The sequence below is a fragment of the Sinocyclocheilus rhinocerous genome, unplaced genomic scaffold, assembly GCF_001515625.1.
Source record: "Sinocyclocheilus rhinocerous isolate Xijiao unplaced genomic scaffold, SAMN03320098_v1.1 scaffold1570, whole genome shotgun sequence".
In the NCBI taxonomy this organism is placed as follows: Eukaryota; Metazoa; Chordata; class Actinopteri; order Cypriniformes; family Cyprinidae; genus Sinocyclocheilus; species Sinocyclocheilus rhinocerous.
The window spans coordinates 364,659-386,818 of NW_015664984.1; the positions used below are offsets into that span (position 1 = coordinate 364,659).

At 35.3% G+C, this 22,160-nt stretch overlaps 3 protein-coding genes across 6 annotated transcripts in view; all 3 read left to right on the forward strand.

The window, feature by feature from the left end:
* Positions 1-2,932, forward strand: part of LOC107730521 (uncharacterized) — a 12,130-nt gene extending 9,198 nt beyond the window's left edge. Inside the window, exon 7 of the mRNA XM_016541370.1 lies at positions 2,840-2,932. Within this exon, the coding sequence (XP_016396856.1) occupies positions 2,840-2,914 (75 nt within the window). The 3' untranslated portion in view covers positions 2,915-2,932. The remainder of the gene's footprint in view (positions 1-2,839) is intronic.
* Positions 2,933-3,161: 229 nt separating this feature from the next.
* On the forward strand, positions 3,162-9,916 carry LOC107730520 (uncharacterized). The gene is made up of 9 exons (XM_016541369.1): positions 3,162-3,252; positions 3,357-3,543; positions 4,699-5,117; positions 5,386-5,446; positions 6,093-6,853; positions 7,187-7,559; positions 7,694-7,761; positions 7,866-7,909; positions 9,179-9,916. Exons 3-9 carry the CDS (start codon positions 4,809-4,811, stop codon positions 9,264-9,266), a joined length of 1,704 nt encoding a protein of 567 aa, XP_016396855.1. The 5' UTR covers positions 3,162-3,252; positions 3,357-3,543; positions 4,699-4,808; the 3' UTR covers positions 9,267-9,916.
* A 2,822-nt stretch (positions 9,917-12,738) lies between these two features.
* On the forward strand, positions 12,739-16,112 carry LOC107730499 (uncharacterized). Of its 4 annotated transcripts, none has more exons than XM_016541340.1 (6): positions 12,739-13,141; positions 13,998-14,071; positions 14,350-14,646; positions 14,775-15,095; positions 15,186-15,467; positions 15,567-16,112. In XM_016541340.1, exons 2-6 carry the CDS (start codon positions 14,020-14,022, stop codon positions 15,905-15,907), a joined length of 1,293 nt encoding a protein of 430 aa, XP_016396826.1. In that variant the 5' UTR covers positions 12,739-13,141; positions 13,998-14,019; the 3' UTR covers positions 15,908-16,112. The 4 variants fall into 4 exon arrangements, with proteins under 4 accessions (XP_016396826.1, XP_016396825.1, XP_016396827.1 ...); XM_016541339.1 differs by having other exon boundaries at positions 12,739-13,131; XM_016541341.1 differs by lacking the exon at positions 13,998-14,071.
* Positions 16,113-22,160: the final 6,048 nt, after the last annotated feature.

The window sequence follows — 22,160 nt, forward strand, 5'->3', positions numbered from 1 at the left end:
TAGGGTCAGCATGCGCGCCGAAGGGGAAACAGGGGAACTGAATTCACTGGAACACCGGCGGCTACTGTTCTGGAACAGTGTTGTAAATACAACTTAACCACTGATTTCTAGTTGTGTCCTTTTTTGGAAGGCCAAACAAAGTAGTTTGTTAGCGACGGCAACAATACTACAGCGAGAATAAAAGTCACGGCTTCTTTCTTTGCATATACATTTGGGCGGTGTTGTGCAAATCTTCCCACACTCTGACGTAGATATTTGGGGGCGTGTTTGAACGAGGCATTTTAGGAAGGAGCGGATGAGCGTTCACTTTTATAAAGAATATCTCTTTGGGTTTGAGACTTCAATCTTTGTGACTTTTTACAGATCTTCTGTATGCACGAACAGCTTTTAACTCTCCGAAGACAAAGGAAAACATGAAATTGCATCATATGACCTCTTTAAATTGATCTGTGTAACTTTGTATCAAATTGGAGGCACTGATAATCCATTAAATTGGATTAAGCAATACCTTGGATTTATATTCTTTCTGTGTGAGCTGCTCACATTTTCCATGAATTTAATTGAATGAAATTGTGTAATTCCATGAGTTTTTACACTGAACTACACATTATTAAAAAAAAAAAAAAAAACACAAGCAAAAGGACAATTCAATCATGTTTCAATTAAATATGGTCAGCATTATTGCATTGCCTATCTGTTAGAAGAGGGTTTTGCTGCAGACTGTAGCACGATGACGTAGTTAATCTAATCCACTAGACTACATAATAATTTAGCCGGCATAGGGGATGTTTTTAATGCGAATGCATAATAGGAGATTTTGGTGACACACTGGATGTCTTTAATGCACGAGCATAATAATGAGGATTATTTGTTATCATACTCCATGACAAGGATGGACTCAACACCAACAAGTGAAACAGTAAGTGAATGAGCACAATTTGTGTTGTTGTTATATTGTTCGTGTATTTTAATGACACTTGCATTTTACATTAGCCCTTTTGGAATTGACTTATTGTTTTCCTAACATCATGCTGGGTCCTCATAACCCCTATATTGCAAATGTAAGAATATTTATAATAGATTTTAAAAGTTGTCAAGGCAAACTTCATACTGAAAAAATATAATTCTTATTATATTATAATATCTTTCTCTGATTAAATAAGCTGAAATCTTGATTATAACAAATTGTTAGCGAATTTTAATATTCAAAATGTTGATGTTAAAGATGTTAATCATTGTTTGATTGTAAATATCCTTTTTAGACGCATATTACTGTCCTTAAAAATGGAGAAAGCCCCTGTATCTCTAAGTGCACTCAGTGTTGTGACAAGTATCACTGCCCATTTTGTGAGACCTGGGTCTACACGCCAAGAGAGTTAGGGAGCGTTGTTAACCACGTCCAGAATCATCTGAAGTTGGCTGTCCAGCAGGATGGTGTGTATAGTGCTTCCTAATTCATGAAGATGTTCTTTTGTCAAGGCATGTTAATTCACTCTTTTTTTAAAATCTTTTTTTTAAAACTTTTTTCAGATTTCAGTATTGTCAAGTGTAACTTAAAATGCAGAGAATATGCACATTTTCATTGCTGCTACTGTCCTGCCACTGTTCTTCGAAGAGGCCAGTTAAAAACACATCTCACAAAATGCAAGCAGAAGTTCAATGCTGAAGAGGAATTTGAAGGAACCTGCTCATTTGAGGAAAGTCCTGAACATGAGTAGTGTATTTATTTGTTTTGTTTTTTTAGTACTGATACTGTTGATTCACTAGTTCATATATTTAGTTCCCTGTTAGCTACAGGTAACACTCAGAACTGTAGTATTTGGTGGATTATGAAACTATGTTATGGAAATAAACATTTACTAAGAGTGTATCTGTGCTGCTTCTTTCAGAACTGTGAAGTGCTGTGTAAGGGCTAAAATATCTACATTATCTAAAATAATTTTTCATTTTACCACTACGGAGATACCACATGATATTAATAGTTCAACTTTTGAAATGGTCTTAACCATGGACTTCTTAAATTCCCTGTCCTGCAGTTTAGTTTTTCCTCTCCATATGAGTAATACAAGTAAAACAGACACATGTAGCATATGTAATGTGAGAACAGTCTCCTGGAGTTAAAATATAAAACAAAATATATGTCAAAATAAAGCTTGACATATATAACTGCAAACAGTACTTGAAAATAGGATCCTCTACAAAAAAACAAAAAAATATATTTTTAAATGTGTTTGTGCATATATTAAAAGCATAGCTACTTCATTATACCACAGTCTGCAGCGAGAAGAGTTGTTCTGTTGTGCTCGGAAGAGGGGCGACACCAAAAAATAAATAGATAAATAAAAAGATCGAAAATCTGGTTCAAAAGTGAAAGTTAGGGGTCACTAAAATGTTCATTTATTTAATTAGTTGTTTATTTTTGAAGGAAAGTAATACTTTTATTCAGTAAGGACACATTAATTTGATCAAAAGTGACAGTAAAGATATTTATAAATGTATCAGTTTCCACAAAAAGCATGTTTAAAACATTTATAATACATATTTCTTAAGCACCAAATTATCATATTAGAATGATTTTTGAAGAATATTGTGACACTGAAGACTGGAGTAATGGCTGCTGAAAATTCAGCTTTGCCATATATTACTGGAAAATCTATAGACTGCAGACAAAACAGGGTGGTGCTCCTACACTTTAGTGTATTTGTTATTTAAGCTTTTAACAGCTTTTTGTGTTTAGGCCATATCTCAGTTTATTGTGAAGCCTCACAATTTCCAGTTTCAAATGCTGAACTTTAAAATGATGTGAAACATCTTTTTAAGATGTTCTTTTCTCCTGCAGGAAACTGCTGTGGAGAGAAATCTCTTACCTATGGGCCAGCGATATCTTGTACAACTTCAAAGAGGTGATGTTTAAAATGTAAAGTTGTGAATAAAATATAGTTATGTGTGACATTGTCCTCTGCTGTTTGTGTGTGTGTGTGTGTGTGTGTGCAGTTTTCTTTTTTTAAGGAATATAGTCAGGCAGACTTTGTAACATTCATGGGAGCTCTTCATGTGTGGGAAGGACATGGGGTGGGTTTGAAGAAAGGATTGAGGAGAAAGCGAGATTAAAATAATAGAATCTTAAAGTAGATGGGCTGCATTTTTAAGTTTAAGTTTTGATGTCTGGTTTAAGGATCATTACATGTAAATTACGAGCTTCAATTATAAGTATGAAGAGCATGAAACACGGATGGACAAATACTTGACTATGTAAATAAATGCATGAAAATAGTTTTATACACGTTCACCAAATTTCCTGCTCAAAACAAATGGGTTTGTTTACTGTTTCTATGTTTGTCTACATGAACAAGAAGGTTTGTTACGACACATGCCACCAATACTACAGCTAAAAATGCAGTTTGTCTGCAATGTTGTGGGATACGGTCCCGCTGATATTTGTTTCCCGTCGGCCCGTTATGCGGTGACGCTTCACACTCCCCACAGCGACTGAGGGATTCAGAGCCCTTGTCCCAAACGGACAAAATTGATATTTCATCGAAGGTAAGCTTCTCTTTTATGAAATATTTGTTTACATTTGAGTGTATAGGCTATGTGTTATACTAGTGGTTCTCGTTTCCAGAATTTGCACAGGCGCCATCATTAAATGATTCCCGCTTCAGACTATTTATGAGGTGAGGAGTAGCTTTTCTAGTACGTTAATTTAACAGTGCAGGTTATTTATGAAACCAACGTGACCATTTTATCTTGGTTAGTTTACAGAAAGCGGGGCATATTAGACCAGAACAAATCTTTTTTTATGCACGCTTTTTTGGGGAGAAATCAGTTTTCGTCCTTAGCCTGCTTGCTTTAGCAGACATGTCCCTTTAAACGAGAGAAATGCCCCCCATCCACGTTTTTTTCCCCACAGGCATCACGGGTCATGTCCTGTTTTTATACAGTCTATGGTCATGTCCTGTTGAAACCGCCACAGTCAGCTTGCCATAAAAAGTTTTCTTTCTTTCTTTCCCAATTTTGATTTCAAAGTGGGTATTGTTAATAACTATCAACCGTTTAAACCAGGTAAGTTAAAAAAAAATGGTTGCTGCAAAATCTTAAAGTGGCCACAAAATACATGTATTTTGTAAACATCTTAAGATTTTCTGCTTGTACGTGGTGACAAATAGATGATCAGTAACCATCCTGAAGTCATTTGTTCACTGACATAAATGCTGGGTTTGTCCGTATTTTTAATAAATGTTCATACGTTTTGAAAGAATCAGAAGCACCTAAACATAATACATAGACTTTTGCTAGGTTTTTAAAAACTGTATTTAATGTTATTTATTAAATATAATTTTCACTTAATGTTAGGTTTTCCTAAAAACGTAGCTACTGCTAATGATGGATATTAGGAATAATAGCTACCATTTATAGTGGTACTCTATTAAAACTCTGAATTCATACACATTTTACCATTTCGTAAAAAGTGGCATATTGTGCAAAACATGAATGTGAATGATTTGTTTGATGCTTCCAAGAATGTCATAAAGTAGGCAGCCAGATGATATAAAATAACACTAAACTCAGCAGTTCACAGAAACAATCTCGAAATCTAATCAACTAACATGAGTTTCGGTGACTAAGAAGCATAACTTAGTTGTAACGGATCATGAACATTTTCACTTCTACATCTTAATATGTCTCCTCTTTTGAAAGGTAACCTGAAATTGGACGGCTGTTTTTCAACTTGACTCAATAAGAAGGCTTTGGCCGCTGGCAGTAAGCCTGCCCTTTCCGTGTAAGAAATCCACCACCAGCGACCCACAATGGAAGTGGAGGATGCTTTATCGGCTAAGTTCAGGGTCCTGATTCAAGGGCTCATGGTGAAAGCAACCTCAGAGATAGTCAAAATATTCAGCAAAGTGCTGCTGGAGACCAGAATGGAGATCACCCGGAGCTGGAGGGAGATCGACTTGTTGAAGCAGCAGTTGGAGGAATGTGAGCAGCAAAAGACAGAGGCCATCATTAGGGCTCAGAGGAGCGAATTCAAAAGAGAAGATGACGAGGTGGAAGTGTCACATGTGAATTCCCAGCCTGATGTACAGAGCTCTGACACTGTCACGCCACAGGCGGTGGTGAGTGGGCATGTGTTCTGTGGTCATTGCTTTCACTTGTTTTCAACAAGAATCAGTGTTGTTATTTCTGTGCTGTTTACCACAAAAATACAGAAGTACAACTTTTTGTTAAATAATTTAAAATGAATAGCAGTAATTGAACTTGTTTCCAGTTGGTCATCATAGCCAATCTGTCATTTTACTGACGCTCTGTTGAAAATGTATTGTCTTCTATAGAATCATTTGTGCTGTTTCGTTAATATTAATCGCCATGTTTTGTGTATTACAGGGGCCTGAAAAAAGAGCAAAGAATGTCTCAGAAACAGAGACGACACAGTCAGGCACACCAGGTACTACTATTTTTAGATAATTTTTCATGGTAATAAATAGCAATAGACATAAATCTCAGGGAAGTACCACTACAAAATAAAAATAAAGATTATATATAAAAAAACTGGAAATATGATAAACTGTTAAACTGTTAAAGTTACTAGAGTTTGTTCTCACTGACCATATGAATCACTAAGATGATACAGAATTAAAGTGACAACACTTTATTGTTATTTCAGTGGTATTTTTAAAAACATTTTGCTGTGATATTTCTCACATAATCTGGGGTAAAACTATTTCAAATAGTTCTTAATTGAAATACAGCTGAAATAAATATGAATATTAATAGAAAATCTTAAACTAAATGAAAATGAAATGTTTAAGTTGAAGTACTAAAATTACTAAAACAAGTTAAATACAAATGTATAAAACAAACTAAAACTAATAAAAATGGCAAAAGCACATAAAAATGGTTAAAACTTTAAATGAAAACTGAAAATAAAAACTAATTAAAAATATAAAAAATATACTATAATAATATATAAATAATACTAATATTTTTCATCATCACTGTTGTTGTGCTGAAGTAAAATACATTTATTCTGATGTGCTTTTACTGAGTTTTAACAATACTAATTCACACTTTTTTGTGTGTTGAATCATTAGGCCGAAAGGTTCAGAAGATCTGTGCTATTGCTGAAAACAGCCATAAGACCAAATGCCAAGAGACGAAATGCACACAGCATGTGGTAAAACAGAAAATTGTTTGTCCCACCAATGTGCCACGAGTGAGAGGGCGGAAATCATCAAGCAAGACCATATCACAGACCACATCTAAAATCACTGAAAATGGACCATCTACAAGTGTGGACATATTAACAAAAAACCCAAAATCAGAGGTGATGAAAAAAAGGAAATTAATCAAAACGCCAAAGCACGCTAATGATGTAAGTGTTGCTCGTGGTCTTCGAGACCGACAGCACCTCAGCATGCAGAGGCACTGTCTGTGTTGTTCATCGGACGAGTGCGACCTCCAGTCTAGCCCCTCCAGAGCCCTGCACCAGGTCCCTAGTGTGTATATCTGTCGTAAATGTGAGAGAAGGTTTAAAACAGACCTCCTCTTCAAGAGTCACAATTGCCCAATGCCTCAGAATTGCAACAGGTGTGGGCAGATGTTCACGACTCTTCAGGGGTTCACTGCACACAGTCAGGAAGTTCAACCTCAGGTCAGATGCAGTCAGTGTGAACAAATGTTTGCCACTCCGTGTGCTTTAACCATGCACAAACGGATCCACACCAACCTTATTGTTCCCAAGGATATTAAGGCTAAGAGGTTTGAGGTTCGTCTCCAAAGAATCTCAGACTCCCAGCTGGAGGCTGCTTTGTCCTCAAAAAGCTCTCTCTTGCAAAATAACTCTTCAAAACAGGACAGACAAACTGCTCTGCCTCAACTTTCTTATTTCATTACTCGTGTAAATAGGCAAATGGTGCTTGATTACATTATCACTATGCCAAACATTGTTGGAAAGTCAGCAGGGCCATTAACTCAGTAAGGTGTCGCTGGGTCTTTTAACACCCACTACTGTGAAATGCTGCCTGATTGTTGTGATCTTTTATTGCATATGTAAATGAAGAAGACAACTGAAAATCTGCTATTGTGAAACTGGATTTACCTGTTGGCCAGACAGACTCCTTAGTGGGCAAAATAAGCTACAACGTTGACCGGCTTTTATATTGATAAATATATATATTCAAAACAGGATCTTTTGAGTGAAGCACAGAATATGGCTGCAGCAGATACAAGTCCTGGATCTGCAAGCAAACGCAGTGCAGAATCCACGGTGGTGAACGTACCTGAGACCAGCGAGACACAACTATCACCCCAAAGTGTGGCGGAAAGCCTGGACTCAAGGCCAGGAGCCCTGTCGGAGTCCAGTGTTGGACAGTCAAGTGTCAGAAAAGTCTATGCTGTCATGTCCACCACCTCATGCCAAATTCAGGTTAGTGAGGATGCAAATGGATCAGAGTCACCAGCTGTGCATGAAAATGAAAAAGTAACAGATAACGGAAAACATGCCAGTTCAAGTGATGAGTCAGGACTCCGTTCTCCTCCTAGAAAGCGGAAGATGTCAGGTAATATTACAAAAATGGAAAAATGTTCATTGAACAACATAAAATAAGTGACTGGATTCAGTATTGGATTAGTGTTATTGTTGTGCAGATCATCCTGTTATATTAGAAAATTCTGAGTGATGTTTTTCCTCTAGATTGTTCTCATGATGCATACAATGGTGTGTTTCCTGTTGAAAATATTCTGAGATGGAGAAACAATAAGGTAGGAATGCAGTGCATTTATGCATCATCCCATGAGCCTTTAAATCATTTTGAAAATAAAAAACAACATTATGCTTAACTCTGATATTCATTTAATTTTAAAAGGGAAGAAATGAAGTTCGGGTCAAGTGGATGCCTTGCACATTGTGGTAAGTCTTCCTCATTTGATATCACACTCCCAAAGAGAAACACCAGCACCATTTAGTTTAACCTAGTTCCTAGTTTCTTTTCATGTATGTGTAATTCAGTGGTTTGTCGCATATTAGTGGTCGACCTATATATCAACCAGGCTTGAGTTTTTTCAGTTTGCCATATTCATGTCATATTCACTGTGTGCTGTATGTGAAATTAGCAATATCTTCCACACCAGATTACAAGATTACTGAGTGCACAGTTGGTTACAGTGTTTTTATGCCTTTTTATACATATCTTTTTATAACAGTTTCTTTATTTGTGAAAAACAGTAAAATATAATTTCAGAGTCAAGTAGTTGCCATCTAAAATTTTTTTTAAAACAAGTTCGTTGTTTTTTTCCATATTTATACATTTTCAAATTCTTACATGAATATATAAATATAAATTTAAAGTCATCGGTATGCATGTGATTTTAATATCTTTAAGCATTGTATACATATCTGCTGTCTAAAGCCCTATTCGGATGGGACTCATTTTACAGGGGGTCGTTAGAGAAATTTGTGTTTCACAGACATACTTTGATATTTTTTATATGTTTGCCTCCTGGCAAAAAAAATAAATAAATAAAATCAAGAGCCAAATCACGTAAACTGTCAAGACTGGCCACTGTAATATCAGCAAAGTTAAGATTACTCGCGTTCATTTCTGCACTCAATTACATAATGTTTTAATTACATATGTACTTTTATGAAAATGAAACATGGTTTTCTACAAATAAAAAAAAAAAATAAAGTAGTTAAACTAATGTAACCACACATTAACCATGGTTTTGCTATACTAGCCATATAGCTTCACCATGGTATTTGTAGTAAACTGTGGTTATACTATGGTAATGAATCAGAATAACTATAGGCAATGCACGCATACAGAATGCGTGATCTGACCCTCACACCTCTGTAATAAACACAGAGATGTTAGTCCCGTCCAAATTGGTACATGACAATCACAGACGTCAGGCGATAAGAAACGTAGTTTAGAAAACTAGTCCTGTCCGAATAGGGCTTAAGATACCTTTTTCTTTGAGATATCTGCATTGGCCATCAAAAAGTCCATATGGGTTGATAACTAATGTGAGAAAAAAATAATGAGGTCATTGAAGACCTTGAAGTTTATTACAGCATAGTAGTGACAAAGAACACATAGTACCTTGGGTTCAACGGAGTGCCTTTCATGGAAAAACATCCCTGATGTTTAATTTCATATTTATATTTTACTTCTCTCAGTGGGGCAAAGTTTCAGAACACATGGGAACCAGCAGAAAGCTTTCCAGGCTATTTGGATGACAAGAACGAAGAGTCGAAGAAAAACTAGAAGGATCAAAAATGATATGTTGATTATGCTTTTATGAAGTTTTCTATTTACACTATAAGAATGTTTGCTTTGCAATGCAGTTAATTTAAGAGTTTTTTTTTTTGCCATGCCATTTTTCCTGTAATATACTTTGGTTGGTTGGTTGTTTCTGGTTTATTACAGCTTCCCTATAGATAGTAAAGTAAAAAGGTGGTGTTACTTTTTAATACATAGTTTTAAATGCCTGAGATGGCTCTTTTTCTTATTATAGCTTGTCTTATTGTGATCTGCAAATAATTTAGTGTATTGTTTTAGATATTTAGTATTTGAATGGCTGCCTTTGTATTTACCTCACTGCAATCTTTGGTTAAGGGTTGAGTTACATGTTTACATGTTGTTAGTGAAACGTATGTTGATGGATTTATCACTATTTTTTAATGCAGCAATGATATATGCTATTAATTGGCTAAACTATTTGTGGGTTAATGACTTGCACTACAAGTAACAGTATATTACTAAAACACCATTAATGTTCATTGCCTCTTCCTGTTTTAACTCTGTTATTGTTGTATGTTATTATACCAAAGAATAGTTATGTTCAAGGCATATTGTAGGAAATGTGTGGAAGTGTTAACTAACATGCCATAACACAGTTAAAGTAAGGTGGTAAATGTACTGGAAAAACTCAAATAAACAGTTTCAAACTGGCAAGACTTCTCATAAGTATCATGACACCTTTTCAACAGCATGAAAATCTTGCCAATGTTGTGGTTATGATCATTGCATATTTTCTGAAATGTTTAGGTTTCTCGTAACTGTTCATAACAAATACCAGTTTGAAGCCATATGGTTTTAAACTGAAGTTACATATAACTTGGTAAATGTGTTAATTTAGATTGTGGGAAAAGTAACTGGCTTTGTTCTCAAAAATCCCAAACCATGTCTGAATTTCAGCTGTTAGTAGAATGATGACTGAAGTCTTGTTTTAATTTGTACTTATAACTATTAGATTTCGACTTATACAAATGTATAGTTGGTAACCATTATATCTGCATTCCAACTCAAAATCAGTGCTTTACTGTGAAATGTGCATTTTCAATAAGACTACAATGAGCAATATTGTTGATACTTATTTGTGGAATACGTATAATACTGCAGTGTTTGAAATAACTGAATCCAAATAACGGCTATACTGTTTTGTGCAGGTAAATACAGCTCCCCGTCTCCAAGTGAATCAGATTACATGATGATTACATTTGTATTAATTGTTAAATGTATTGAAAACAATCTTTTAACATCCTATCAAAATCACTTGAATTTTGACAAAGGAGTGCAACTATACAGTAAGTGTGAGCATTTCATTTCTCAAGAAATAAACTCAGAAAAAAATACTTAAAAGAAACGTTTTACTTTGAACAGCTTTTATTTCTGGCAAATTTCTTAATGTGTAAATATTTATTTTTAACATAAAGAACTTAACAACTGAGACATAAATTCAACTTTCGCAGGCATTTGACACACAGAAATGGAATAATGAATTCCTGAAGAAAGGGGGGTCAGTATGAAAAGTAGCAGTGAGTATCTTGGGTGCCCCAGCTGCTTTATGCGCTACATTGCATCTCATTCTCATGAACTGCAGCAGATTTGCCAGTTACCACACGGCAATATACTCTTATCAGCCGCACAGAAACACCCTAGCAACCACCCCAAGTAATCTAGCAACTGCATAGCAACATCCTAACATCCATACAGAATATCATTCTGTTTTTCTAATAGACTGCATGACCTTTAAAAGTGCTTTAAACTGAAAACCTTTGAACCAAAATTTTTTAAGACTACTTCAGAACTGTCTGGTCAGGCTTTTTCAAGCCAACATCAAAGTTGGTCTTGAACACTTTTATCTAGTTATCGTCTAACTGTGACCTTAATTTCCTGCCGTCTTAAGGACTATTTCACACCGAAATAGTTAAAAAGTAATATTGTTTAAACCCCTTCCAATATAGATTTGTAAAGCTTTATTTGGATTGGATTACAAAATTATATTGAAATTCAAATTATATTTGGATTACAAAATTATATTTAAAATACAATATCCCGAAAGGGGGATTTTTATTTTTTTGCTGAGTTTATTTGGGCATTATTATTAGAAGTGTGATCCTTCTGCTCATCTTTTTTTGTAGTCTTTTCAGCAAACCAGCAAAGTAAATACAAGCCCTTTGATCAAGTTCAAGGTAAGCATGAAAAATGCTCTAACACGATAAAAAAACACAATAAACAATATTTTACATATATAAAATATCTGTTTTTCGTACAGTGTAAATAAAAATAGAAAAACAATCTGTCTGACTGAGCTTTCCTAAAAAACAGGTCCCGATGGTCTTTCTCTTCATTATCAAGTATTCATAGCAGTGCTGTGTTTTGGCCTTCTGGGAATGTTAGTATCTGTTTTAGTGGTGCATATGAAGACCAGGGGGAAAAAAAAACCCTCCAGCAATGAAGAATAAAAGAGAATACAGCATACAAATATTTAAAAAGCATGATTGTTGTTGTTCAAATAAATATATGAAACTTCAAATTTGAGAGCTATAACGGGCTTAAAAAGCATGATTGTTGTTGTTCAAATAAATATATGAAACTCCAAATTTGACAGCTATAACGGGCTGTTTTTGGCCTTTCCTTGGATAGGAGAAAAGGGAATGAGGATGGATATATATGTATACTATTAAGAAATACAGGATATTTATAAATCTATACAAATCTATAGGCAAGTCTAGCATTTTAATTGTTAAATAATTGATTAAATGTTCATGTATGTTTATTTTTTATTCGTTTGTTTCGTTTTGGAAATAAAACAATATTGTTTGTCCTTCATGAAAAATGTGGTCTAGAAATTATTGTTCTTTATTTTTTCCCACTGTTACTCTCATTTCTTTATTGTTTCATAGTTCCATAAAACCAATTGGCATGCAATAATTTTGAAAAAACAAAAAAAACGTTTATATATATATATATATTTAAATTAAGAATATACAGTTCACTTTATGGTGGACTAGTCCTCTTATAGTTGAGTGTTTTTGTAGGCTCAACTACTAATCCTAACCCGGATAAAAAGAGACAAAGACATTTAACCCTGTCAGAGAGATATATTAGAATAATTAGCTATTTATAGCGCGACTTCTGCATATCAATCATGTGCTACAGTGCTTGGTGTAGGTTTATTTCACATAGCCTAATAACAATCCATGTACAGCACTTATGTGGGCAGTGTGGGAATAAAATACGAAACACATATTCAGCATTTCAAAATAGCATCAATCCTTTAAATTGCCAGTAGGGAGAAAACCATATGGCTACTTGAAGATTAATTTAAACATTAACGTTTTTATGTTGTATTATAGGCGGGCAGATAGGCTATATAGGCCTAGGTCATTGCGCAGTGAATGCGCACATGCGTATTCGAAACCTACTCCAGCGCATGCGTGTAAACATCACCTAGCACTGCTCGACTGGATCAAGCTAGTCAAGTGGATATTTTTTTTGTACCTAGTCTACTTTTTTTTTTTAGTTTGTCGTCTCGACACAAACAAAATCCTACCTTAGACGTTAGTAAAAGTTACTCGTGACAGGATTTTGTATTTTTGCAACGACAGTGTTCAGAAACTTGTTCTTCACTCTTCTTCCGTGTCTTCAAGACTTATTTTATCGCCGACGTCCCATGACATCCAGAGAACTGTTTTAAAGTTGTTCGGATGCTTTAAATCGTTTCGCACGTATTTTGACTCGTCTGTATGTTTAAATGTTGTGTCGATAGAACTTTAAAGAATAGCGGGATTTAGAATTAGAAAATTCCTAAAGCTCAACGGGGAAAGAGCCTGTAACGGGACAGGTGAGCAAAGGTATTTTTTTTTTATTTAAGTAAAGGCTATATTTATAGTCAGGGATTGTGTTATTATGTTAAATTTAGTATGCCCGTTTTTGGCAGCCGAGCATACGCTGCACAACATTTGAAGTTGTAAAATTGTATTATTGTGACCTTCATCTTGATGCATTGAAGGCCACGCTTCCTTTCTTCTCACATCTGTTGTCTATGAACACGTGAGCATGTTGAGATTTAAAGTGGTGTAGCATCTTTGTCTTTCTGTTTCCGTTTTTCAGTTCATCATCATCATCAGTATCTTATATTGATAACAGCTCAAAGTTAGGGTAGGCAATTTCTTCTAGATACATTTTTCTATACTGGTTGAAAGTTGTTAAAATCTTCTGTGTAAGGATTAGAACTATAAAATCATTTCGTCCAATCATTGCATTAGGTTGTTTTATTTTTTGTAGTTCCGCTGCTATATGACTCAGAAACTGCCCACCCTACCTTTAAACAATTTAATACAAATATCCTAGAAACTGTGTGCAGCTTTATAGTTTTAAATATAATAAAAGCAGTTTATTACAACCACTTACTTACTGATAATAATAATATGGTGCACAATTACTATGCAAATGCATTTGCAAGTGTATGAATTATTTATTAATGAGTTATTATTTATAACAATACATTCTTAATTATTAAATTAATGTAAATGAATTCCTTGCATTTGCATTGTTTTACCCAAAATTATCTTCCTCTTTTTGAATGCTGTACTCCCAAAAACATCAGAAAAATATTGGAAGTGTGGAAGAGACAAAATAGTATTGACATTACAAGACATCACAATCTTTTGTCTACATTTCATATCCTCTTATTCTTAAATCCTCCAGTTCCAGAGGCCACCAGACAGCCATGAAGCTACCTCACCCATCAAAGAGCTTCCTTTATTTGCTCCTAACTTTTGGTAACATATAGATTTTTGTGAATTTATATGTTATGATGTTTTTTATTCACGTTTCTTCATAAAAAGCACTTTGAGAAAGTTAGATATGACAGTACAAGTTAATTATAAAAATTAGTCAACTATGCTGAAGGTATTTAAGAGGCCAGTATCTTTTTAAAAACAAGGATCTAAACTAGAGCATTTAATTCTTATTCATACTAATTTGTTAGTATGGTAATTTGTTTTACAATCAAACATGTTCTTCTAAAATCCTTTTTTTAAATCCTCTTTCCTGCTAGGACTGTTTCTAGGTGGAATGCCTGTTGAAGTAAACATTAGGGATACTGCGATTTTCACTTGTAATGAGACATGTAATGGACATCTCTTATGGACATTCAACACTAACAATGAAAATCTGGACGTTTTAAAATGTGTCCAAAATACTTGCACAGAAGGAGACAACTTTAAGAACAGAGTGAGCCTCAAGCCTGGAACCCTGTCTCTAACCTTGTATCCTGTTCTTTACAATGATGAAGGCTGGTACTTGGTCATGTGCGATTCAGTGTTTCTCTGTAGATTCCACTTAGAAGCTCTTGGTAAGTCCTTGTTTTTTACTTAAACATGACATACAATTGTTTAATGGTAATGTTTATCACCCTACATAGGGTGCTTACCACTGTTAGATGTGATCTATTGCTTTGTATTGTGTTCTTTCATTGTTTAGTGCCCACTACTGTGAGCGCCTCAGTCAGAAGCAATGTCACACTACCCTGCTACGCACGCACAGAGAAACAGATCGCTGATGACACTGTGAACATCCTGTGGAAAAAAGATGACCAAACGGTGGTACAAGTTCAAAAAGGAATTACGACATATGGCTCAGGTTTTAAAGGCAGGGCATCAGTTTCACTACACCATTATAAGGATGGAGATCTTTCCCTTAACATACTCAGAGTCACCACATCAGATAAGGGATTGTATCGGTGCTATCACAGGGATACAGAGGAGCATGGTTATCCTGCTGCTGTCACTTTCAACGTTACAGGTTGTTGAATATTATATTTTTTGCACTTTCTTTTTTTGTCCTGTAGAAGAAAAAAAAGTTAACTGAAATTGTGATTTTTTTCCCCCCCAGCTGATCAAAAGTTCTCTGCAAAAAAGTTTGGTGATAATCTCACCCTGGACTTGTTGGGCTCTGACCGTGTGAAGGTAACTTTCACCGGTCATGATGCAGCTGAGACCCTGGTTTGCAGTGTGACAGGAATAAATCCTACATGTTCATCTGACTACAGTCACAGAGTATCTGTCATAAAGGGCTTCCTCGTAGTGCATGATGCAACATCCTCTGATACAGGCACATTTACTGTGAGAGACAAGATGGGTGAAGTCATTGGTGTCAACACTGTTACTGTGGAGGGTAAGATTTAAATCAAACTAATTAAAGTTTTTTTATTTAAATCAGTGTAACAATTGGCATAATTTTACATTTAGAACTAAGTTACTCTGTCATCCACAGGTGTGACCCAGAGACATCACTTCATAACTGTGTCCGTACTAATTGGTTTCACTGTCATTTGCATTTGCCTGATCATTTGGTGTCAGTGTCATGGAAAGTCACAAGCACAGCAGTATCGCTGCAGTTATAAGGCAGTACTGTCTAATGTGGATATAAACCCAGAACCATTGAGAGAGCCTGCATGCATTGGATTGTCACAACAAGAAACCAACCCAGAGCCTGACGTTTGTCCTCGCACACCTGTAGAGGAGACCATGCCTGAGACTGTGAGGACCATTGAGAAGCAAGACGACACTGAAGAGTATATTACTACTGGAATTGGATTTGACAAAACAATATAGGAATACTTTAAGAGAACTGAAAAACTGCTCAAGTGTTTTTCCTCTGCTGTATTATATGCTATGAGAAATATGGCATTACATTTTTTAGATATTCTTTAAATTACTGCATTACTGTGCCAGTAAACTATATGGGAAAGTAGAGGAATTATATATACAGTGGTGTGAAAAAGTGTTGGCCCCCTTCCTGATTTCTTATTTTTTTGCATGTTTGTCACATAATGTTTCAGATCATCAAACAAATTTAAATATTACACAAAGATAATGCAAGTAAATACAAAATGCAGTTTTTAAATGATGATTTCATTTATTAGGGGAAAAAAGCTGTCCAAACCTACGTGGCCCTACCCATGGGAGAGTTCCAAGGCAAAAGCCACTGCTGACCAAAAAGAACACAAAGGCTTGTCTCTCATTTGCCAAAAAATATCTTGATTATCCCCAAGACTTTTGGGCAAATATTCTGTGGACTGATGCACAAATATTCTGTGGACTATTAAGCATTTCTTTGCACTTTCTCTTGATGCACTATGATATATTGCACTTTTTTCTGTTGCTCATAAGCTTGTGATACTTTGCCTTTTTTTTGCCATTTAATTGTTTAAGTTGAATAAAATATTTTACGATGTATCAATGTATTTTTAAATAGAAATAGTTTGAAACAGTCCAGTCATCAGTCCGTTTTTCAGTTAAGACTGCTTTGTGGCATCATGTCTTACAGGGCTGACATTTGTTGACTACATAACAATGCAAATGATCTAAAATCTGGGGGGGTTCTGCCAATATTTAGAAATTGTTTGAAACAGTCCAGACATCACAATCAAGACAACATTACAGTTTTTTGGTTAAGACATGCTTTTGGCATGATGGCCTATAGGGCTGACATTTGTTGACTACATGACAATGCAAATGATCTAAGACCTAAGAAATTCAGACCAGGAGATTATAACACAAACTATGTTTTCGTATAGGTCATGAGCAAAAGCTCAGTCAGACCACATGTTTTTGTATGTCTGTGCAGGCTACAGTGAACACGATGTCATGTGACTTATATTATGTGCACATCTATGTATGTTTAGTCACTCTGAGAGCTCCAGAATCCCTAAAAACTCAAATGACCACAAATTCTGCCAAAAGATGTACTTGAAAACTTGAAAATATCTGCATAACAAAACCATAATGTAACTAATGCTTCCAAATACCCTGCTGATAAACACAGCTGGATTAGCGTTGAACTCCAATTGGCTGAACTAGATCATTCAGCTCAATAAAAAGCTTTGGAGATCTATTCTGTCCTGTACATGGCAGAGCAAATCACTACTGGAGCGAGAAACAGGTGGGTGCCAGAAACATGTTTGCCACTGAGAAATTAGTTTATATTTATGTAACATGATTGTATTAGTATCAATTTCATACTTTGTAATTTAAAATATGCTATTTTTCAGATTGCAAGATGAAGAAATTTGTTATAATCTTTATGGTTCTGACCGTAATTGCTGATGTGAGTACACTGATTTCATCTATCATATTACTTTATATTCTTTTGGTCACTCGTGATTTATCAGTTCATCCACACATGCTTTGATCACTTTGATCCTTCCTTCTCTTCTAGATCACCTCAGCTAAGGTAAGCTCATTCATATCATCAGAATTATGTGTGTTAAGTTTAACATTGGCACTTTAAGCTGCACTTCCTTTTAGAAGCTGCATCTGATCAACGGTCTGAATGGAGGTCTGGTTACTGGTGTAAATGGAGTTAACCCTCTACTGGTGGGTGGTCTGAACCCACCTGTGCTTTCTGGTGGTCCTGTTGTTATTGGACAGCCTCCATTAGCACAGGTAGGAACTGAAGATTTACCAATTAAAATAGCAATTCACCCAAATTCACCCAAAAATGAAAATTTGCTCAATTTGTGAATGAGTTTGTTTCTTTATCAGACCTGATTTGGAGAAATGTAGCATTACATCACTTGTTCACCAAAGGATCTTCTGCAGTGAATGGGTGCCGTCAGAATGAGGGTCCAAACAGCTGATAAAAACATCACAATAATTCACAAGTAATCCATACGGCTCAAGTACATCTATTAATGCCTTGTAAAGAGAAAAGCTACTTATTTATAAGAAACAATTCTGTTAAGGCTTTTTAAAACCGTCACTTCTGGCCAAAATATGAGTCCATAATGATCCATAATTATGCCTCCAGTTAAAATATCCATTGCCTGTTGTGGTCTCACTCTCTCAGCTACGGCTTGAAGTTGAAAACATCTTGATGGATTTGTTTATTACAAACACACAGCTTTTCACTTCACAAGGCATTAATTGATGGACTGGAGACATGTGGATTACTTGTGGATTATTGTGATGTTTTTATCAGCTGTTTTGTCTCTTATTCTGACGGCACCCATTCACTACAGAGGATCAATTGGTGAGCAAGTGATACATTTCTCCAAATCTGTTCTGATAAAGTGACAAATTCATCTACAGTAAATCTCGGAAGACCTGAGGGTGAGCAAATTTTCATTTTTGGGTGAACTATTCCTTTAAGAACTTTGTATATCACACTAACAGGTAATGTCCTATACAGACAAATGCTAACTCTTTTGTGTCTGACAGATTCTGCCTGCTGCTGCTCTTCCTCCATATGTGCTTCAGCAGCCACCAGTTCCCTTCGGTCCCCCCAACATCGGACCTCAGTTGGCTTACCCTTTCGCGTCACCTAATGGGGTATTTGTTCATTTTCATTCACAATGACTGTGTAACAATATACATTTATTTCTGTCTCAATTAATGTAATTTGGGAAGCTGTTTTGGACTGTTCTGATCAACAGGGACTGGCGTATTACATTAGTGGACCCCAGAATCAACCAGCCATGATCCCTCCGCAGCAACAAGTTGCGGTACAAAACAACCCTTCTAGTTGCTAGTACTATTCCAGCTCTATAAATTAAATGTATGGGCTATAAATATGTTCATGAAGCTCATTCCTAATGCTTTTAGGCTGGACAAGGCCCTACTGGAAATAATCAAGCTGTACCACCAGGCTCACTGACTAGATTTAAGGTACAATTTATAAAGCAATTACAGGCAAAACCATTGTTTTTTAAGGCCAATTGTTGGCCACTGATCCAAAATCGTTTCTGTAAATACTTTGAACTTTATCCTATTTATTTGTAGTGTGTTGCCTAAAACTACTAATACCTAACTATAACTGATGTTCTTAGTAAAACAAGTTCTGTAACTTCATTGTTTAGCAATATTCAGTGTTTATACAATATTCAAAAGGCAGAATTCCTGCCATCCACCTAACTGTGTTAAATTATTCTTCTCAGCGCTCCTTCCTCAGAAGGACCACAGCAAGACCTGTCTCAATCACACAGGTTTGTAGAAAAAATCATTTGCATCTTTCTAAAAATCTATTGAAAGGTAGCCTGCATTATAATATAATTTATCATTTGCATACTACAGATGCCAGCTCAGATCAACCCTGCTGTGCCTGGAAATCCTGTTGGGTAAATCTGAGTGACGCATGAGTTTGAATAGCTTATAGTAGGTGTGTTTTATACATGTGTTGATACAGTTAAAAATTGATTTTATGATTAATGTACAATTATTAATACTCATGCGGAGAAGCTGATTGAGTTTGTTTCTTTTCACAGATACTTTAAAGAGATCTTCTCTTCTCTGCAATAACTGTCATTTTTTTATTTAGAATATTACAGGCTTATTGTAAACTGTCTAATGCTTAGCTTTAAACTGACAAATTGTCACCATTTGTAACAAATGTTACATGAAATGTACCGAATACTGAATAAAAGCAATTGAATTTGTTGCAGTTGTGAGTATTTTCTCCTTTGATTTCACCCTCTTAATCATATATTATGACCTCACTTTTTTGTTTGTTCACAGTGTTATATTGCACTCACTCATGTGTTTATTTATTGTACAGTTACAGTACACACAGTTTTTAGTAGTCGTCAAAAATCATGTATCATGGTTTACACTGTTAAGCAGCACCACTGTTTTATTTATTTACTTACTTATAAATGCATGGAATGATTTCTGAAGGATCATGTTACACTGAAGACTGGAGTAATGGCTGCTGAAAATTCAGCTTTGCCATTACAGAAATAACATTTTAAAATATATTAAAATAGAAAACAGTTATTTTAAATGAATTGTAATAATATCTCATTACTGTTTTGCTGTATTTCTGATCAAATAAATGTAGCCTTGGTGACCATAACAGACTTCGTTCAGAAAATATTTTTATGTATGATTCACTATGGGTATTTTAAGGAGAGTGCAAATAGTTTGTGTCACAACTGTTGTGCTTATCAAGGACATTTTCATCATTGTAATTATGACAAGTATTGAACAAGTGTTAACCTTCTAATGCAAAGATGTTCTGATGTCTCAATGAATGAATGAATGAATGAATACCCACTCCCAGGAACAGACAGACAGAATTTGAAAAATTCAAATAAATATACAGCTTTTTGCTGCCTATATGATAAAGACTACAAAATTGGGTTACATAATCAGACATGTTTGGTCTTTAACCAAGCCTACAGAGCTGGTGACTATTTGTTAAAAATAGAAAGCATAGTCTGAAGTAGACATTAAACAGTTTTTTTTAGATATTGGCTGCAGTGTTGCCAGATTGGGCGGATTCCCGCCCAACTGGGCGGTTTTGAATTTGATTGTGCGGGTAAAAATTGGCTTGGGCGGGTGGACTAAATTTGGGCTATTTGGGGTCAGTTTGGCGGTTTTCAAACATATAAATTGCATAGGCTAATTGTTTAACAAAACAAGCCCAAGTATGTATACTGCATCCAATCAGTCATCATAACGTTACTACACACACACTATGGCAAGCCGTTTTAACATTTAATCTATAAACCGTACTAGTATCTATTTTCATGGTACTAGTACCTCAGACGTTATGATTCATGAGTGACAAGTTATGTATCTGATTTTGAATGTAGTATGACTGTATATTCAAGTAATCACAATGCCTAAATAGGCCTATAAGTTAAAGAGTGGGAGAGTGACTCAACTCTCAAAACGTGAATTATTGTGGAGTGAGATGATACGAAGGCTCACTGCAACTCCGAAATCAGAGCACATTTGAATTAATCATAACCGAAACTAAATATGTCGGTTTATACGATCATGTCTTTTATCTTTTAAACGTCCAGATTGATAAATCCTTGAAAACTGCTAGACTTGATTAGTTTTGACCGTGCAAAGTTCTGTATTATGTTCTACAACATGAACTTAACAAGAGGCTTCTCTAGTTCTGTGTAAAATTATAGCGACACGAAGGTAAGCGCATTACTGTTGTTGCTATTTTTTTAATTGTCGGATTATAATTAAGGAGGCATTTTTTTTTGTGTATTTTTCAGGGACTCTTTCTGCAGTTACACACGTCAGTAGATGGCAACAAGGTATTGACTTTTGTTCAGGAACGAAACAAGTTATAAGTAAATCAGTGAATCATTCACAAATCAGATTCGTTCAAAAGCACTGAATCATTCAAGAACAAAACAACACTACTGCATAACAATGGGTCCTCTGTGACTTTGTTTAGAGCTATTTTTATTGAGCAAAAACAGACAATGTGACTGGCAGTATTGTGTCTAAAATGTAAGTTCTTAATTTCCTCTTTATTGAACTGTTAGCCTATACAAAGGAATGCTTGTTACTACAGTAACTTCGAAACGGTTGCTTGTTTAGAGTTGAATTGTAATGGAGGCTTGGACATTTCTTGTACTTACTGTTTTTTTTTTAAAAGCAATGATGTTGCCTATACATTTTGCAATTTTAAAGAGTAGGTTTATCACTCTCGCCAGAGTGAGTTAACATGGCTCAGCTTAGGTTGTTTTTGAGAACTTGACAGGGCAGAATGTTTATTTTTTTAATCATTAAAATGTATGTACTTTTTCTGAATTAAAAAGTACATAGTTACGCAGAGGTGCATGCATGTTTTGGGACATTTTTAGATTTGGTAAATTTTTTTGTTGTTGCTTAAACCAGGCTGTCAGTCATCTTGTTAACATCGTCATATACAAACTCCTCACATCATTTCATGTATTCTACTCAACAATTCCTCCAACCATACTGGAGAGAGAAGTGTTCTCCAAGTTTCATGGAGAATTAACAGTTAATGGCCAAACATATCTGATTTCCAGTTGTGCTGTTTGGATCTTTTCAAAAGTTAATAATGCTGTTCCAGGTGAACTATAACATAGATAATTGA

Excerpts from the sequence above, each read along its gene's own strand:
- LOC107730520 (XM_016541369.1), top strand. The coding sequence starts at position 4,809 with ATGGAAGTGGAGGATGCTTTATCGGCTAAGTTCAGGGTCCTGATTCAA. Across the intron at positions 5,118-5,385 it reads CTGTCACGCCACAGGCGGTG|GGGCCTGAAAAAAGAGCAAA; the intron begins GTGAGTGGGCAT and ends TGTGTATTACAG. Across the intron at positions 7,910-9,178 it reads TGGATGCCTTGCACATTGTG|TGGGGCAAAGTTTCAGAACA; the intron begins GTAAGTCTTCCT and ends TACTTCTCTCAG.
- LOC107730499 (XM_016541340.1), top strand. The coding sequence starts at position 14,020 with ATGAAGCTACCTCACCCATCAAAGAGCTTCCTTTATTTGCTCCTAACT. Across the intron at positions 14,647-14,774 it reads ATTCCACTTAGAAGCTCTTG|TGCCCACTACTGTGAGCGCC; the intron begins GTAAGTCCTTGT and ends TTCATTGTTTAG. Across the intron at positions 15,468-15,566 it reads CAACACTGTTACTGTGGAGG|GTGTGACCCAGAGACATCAC; the intron begins GTAAGATTTAAA and ends TGTCATCCACAG.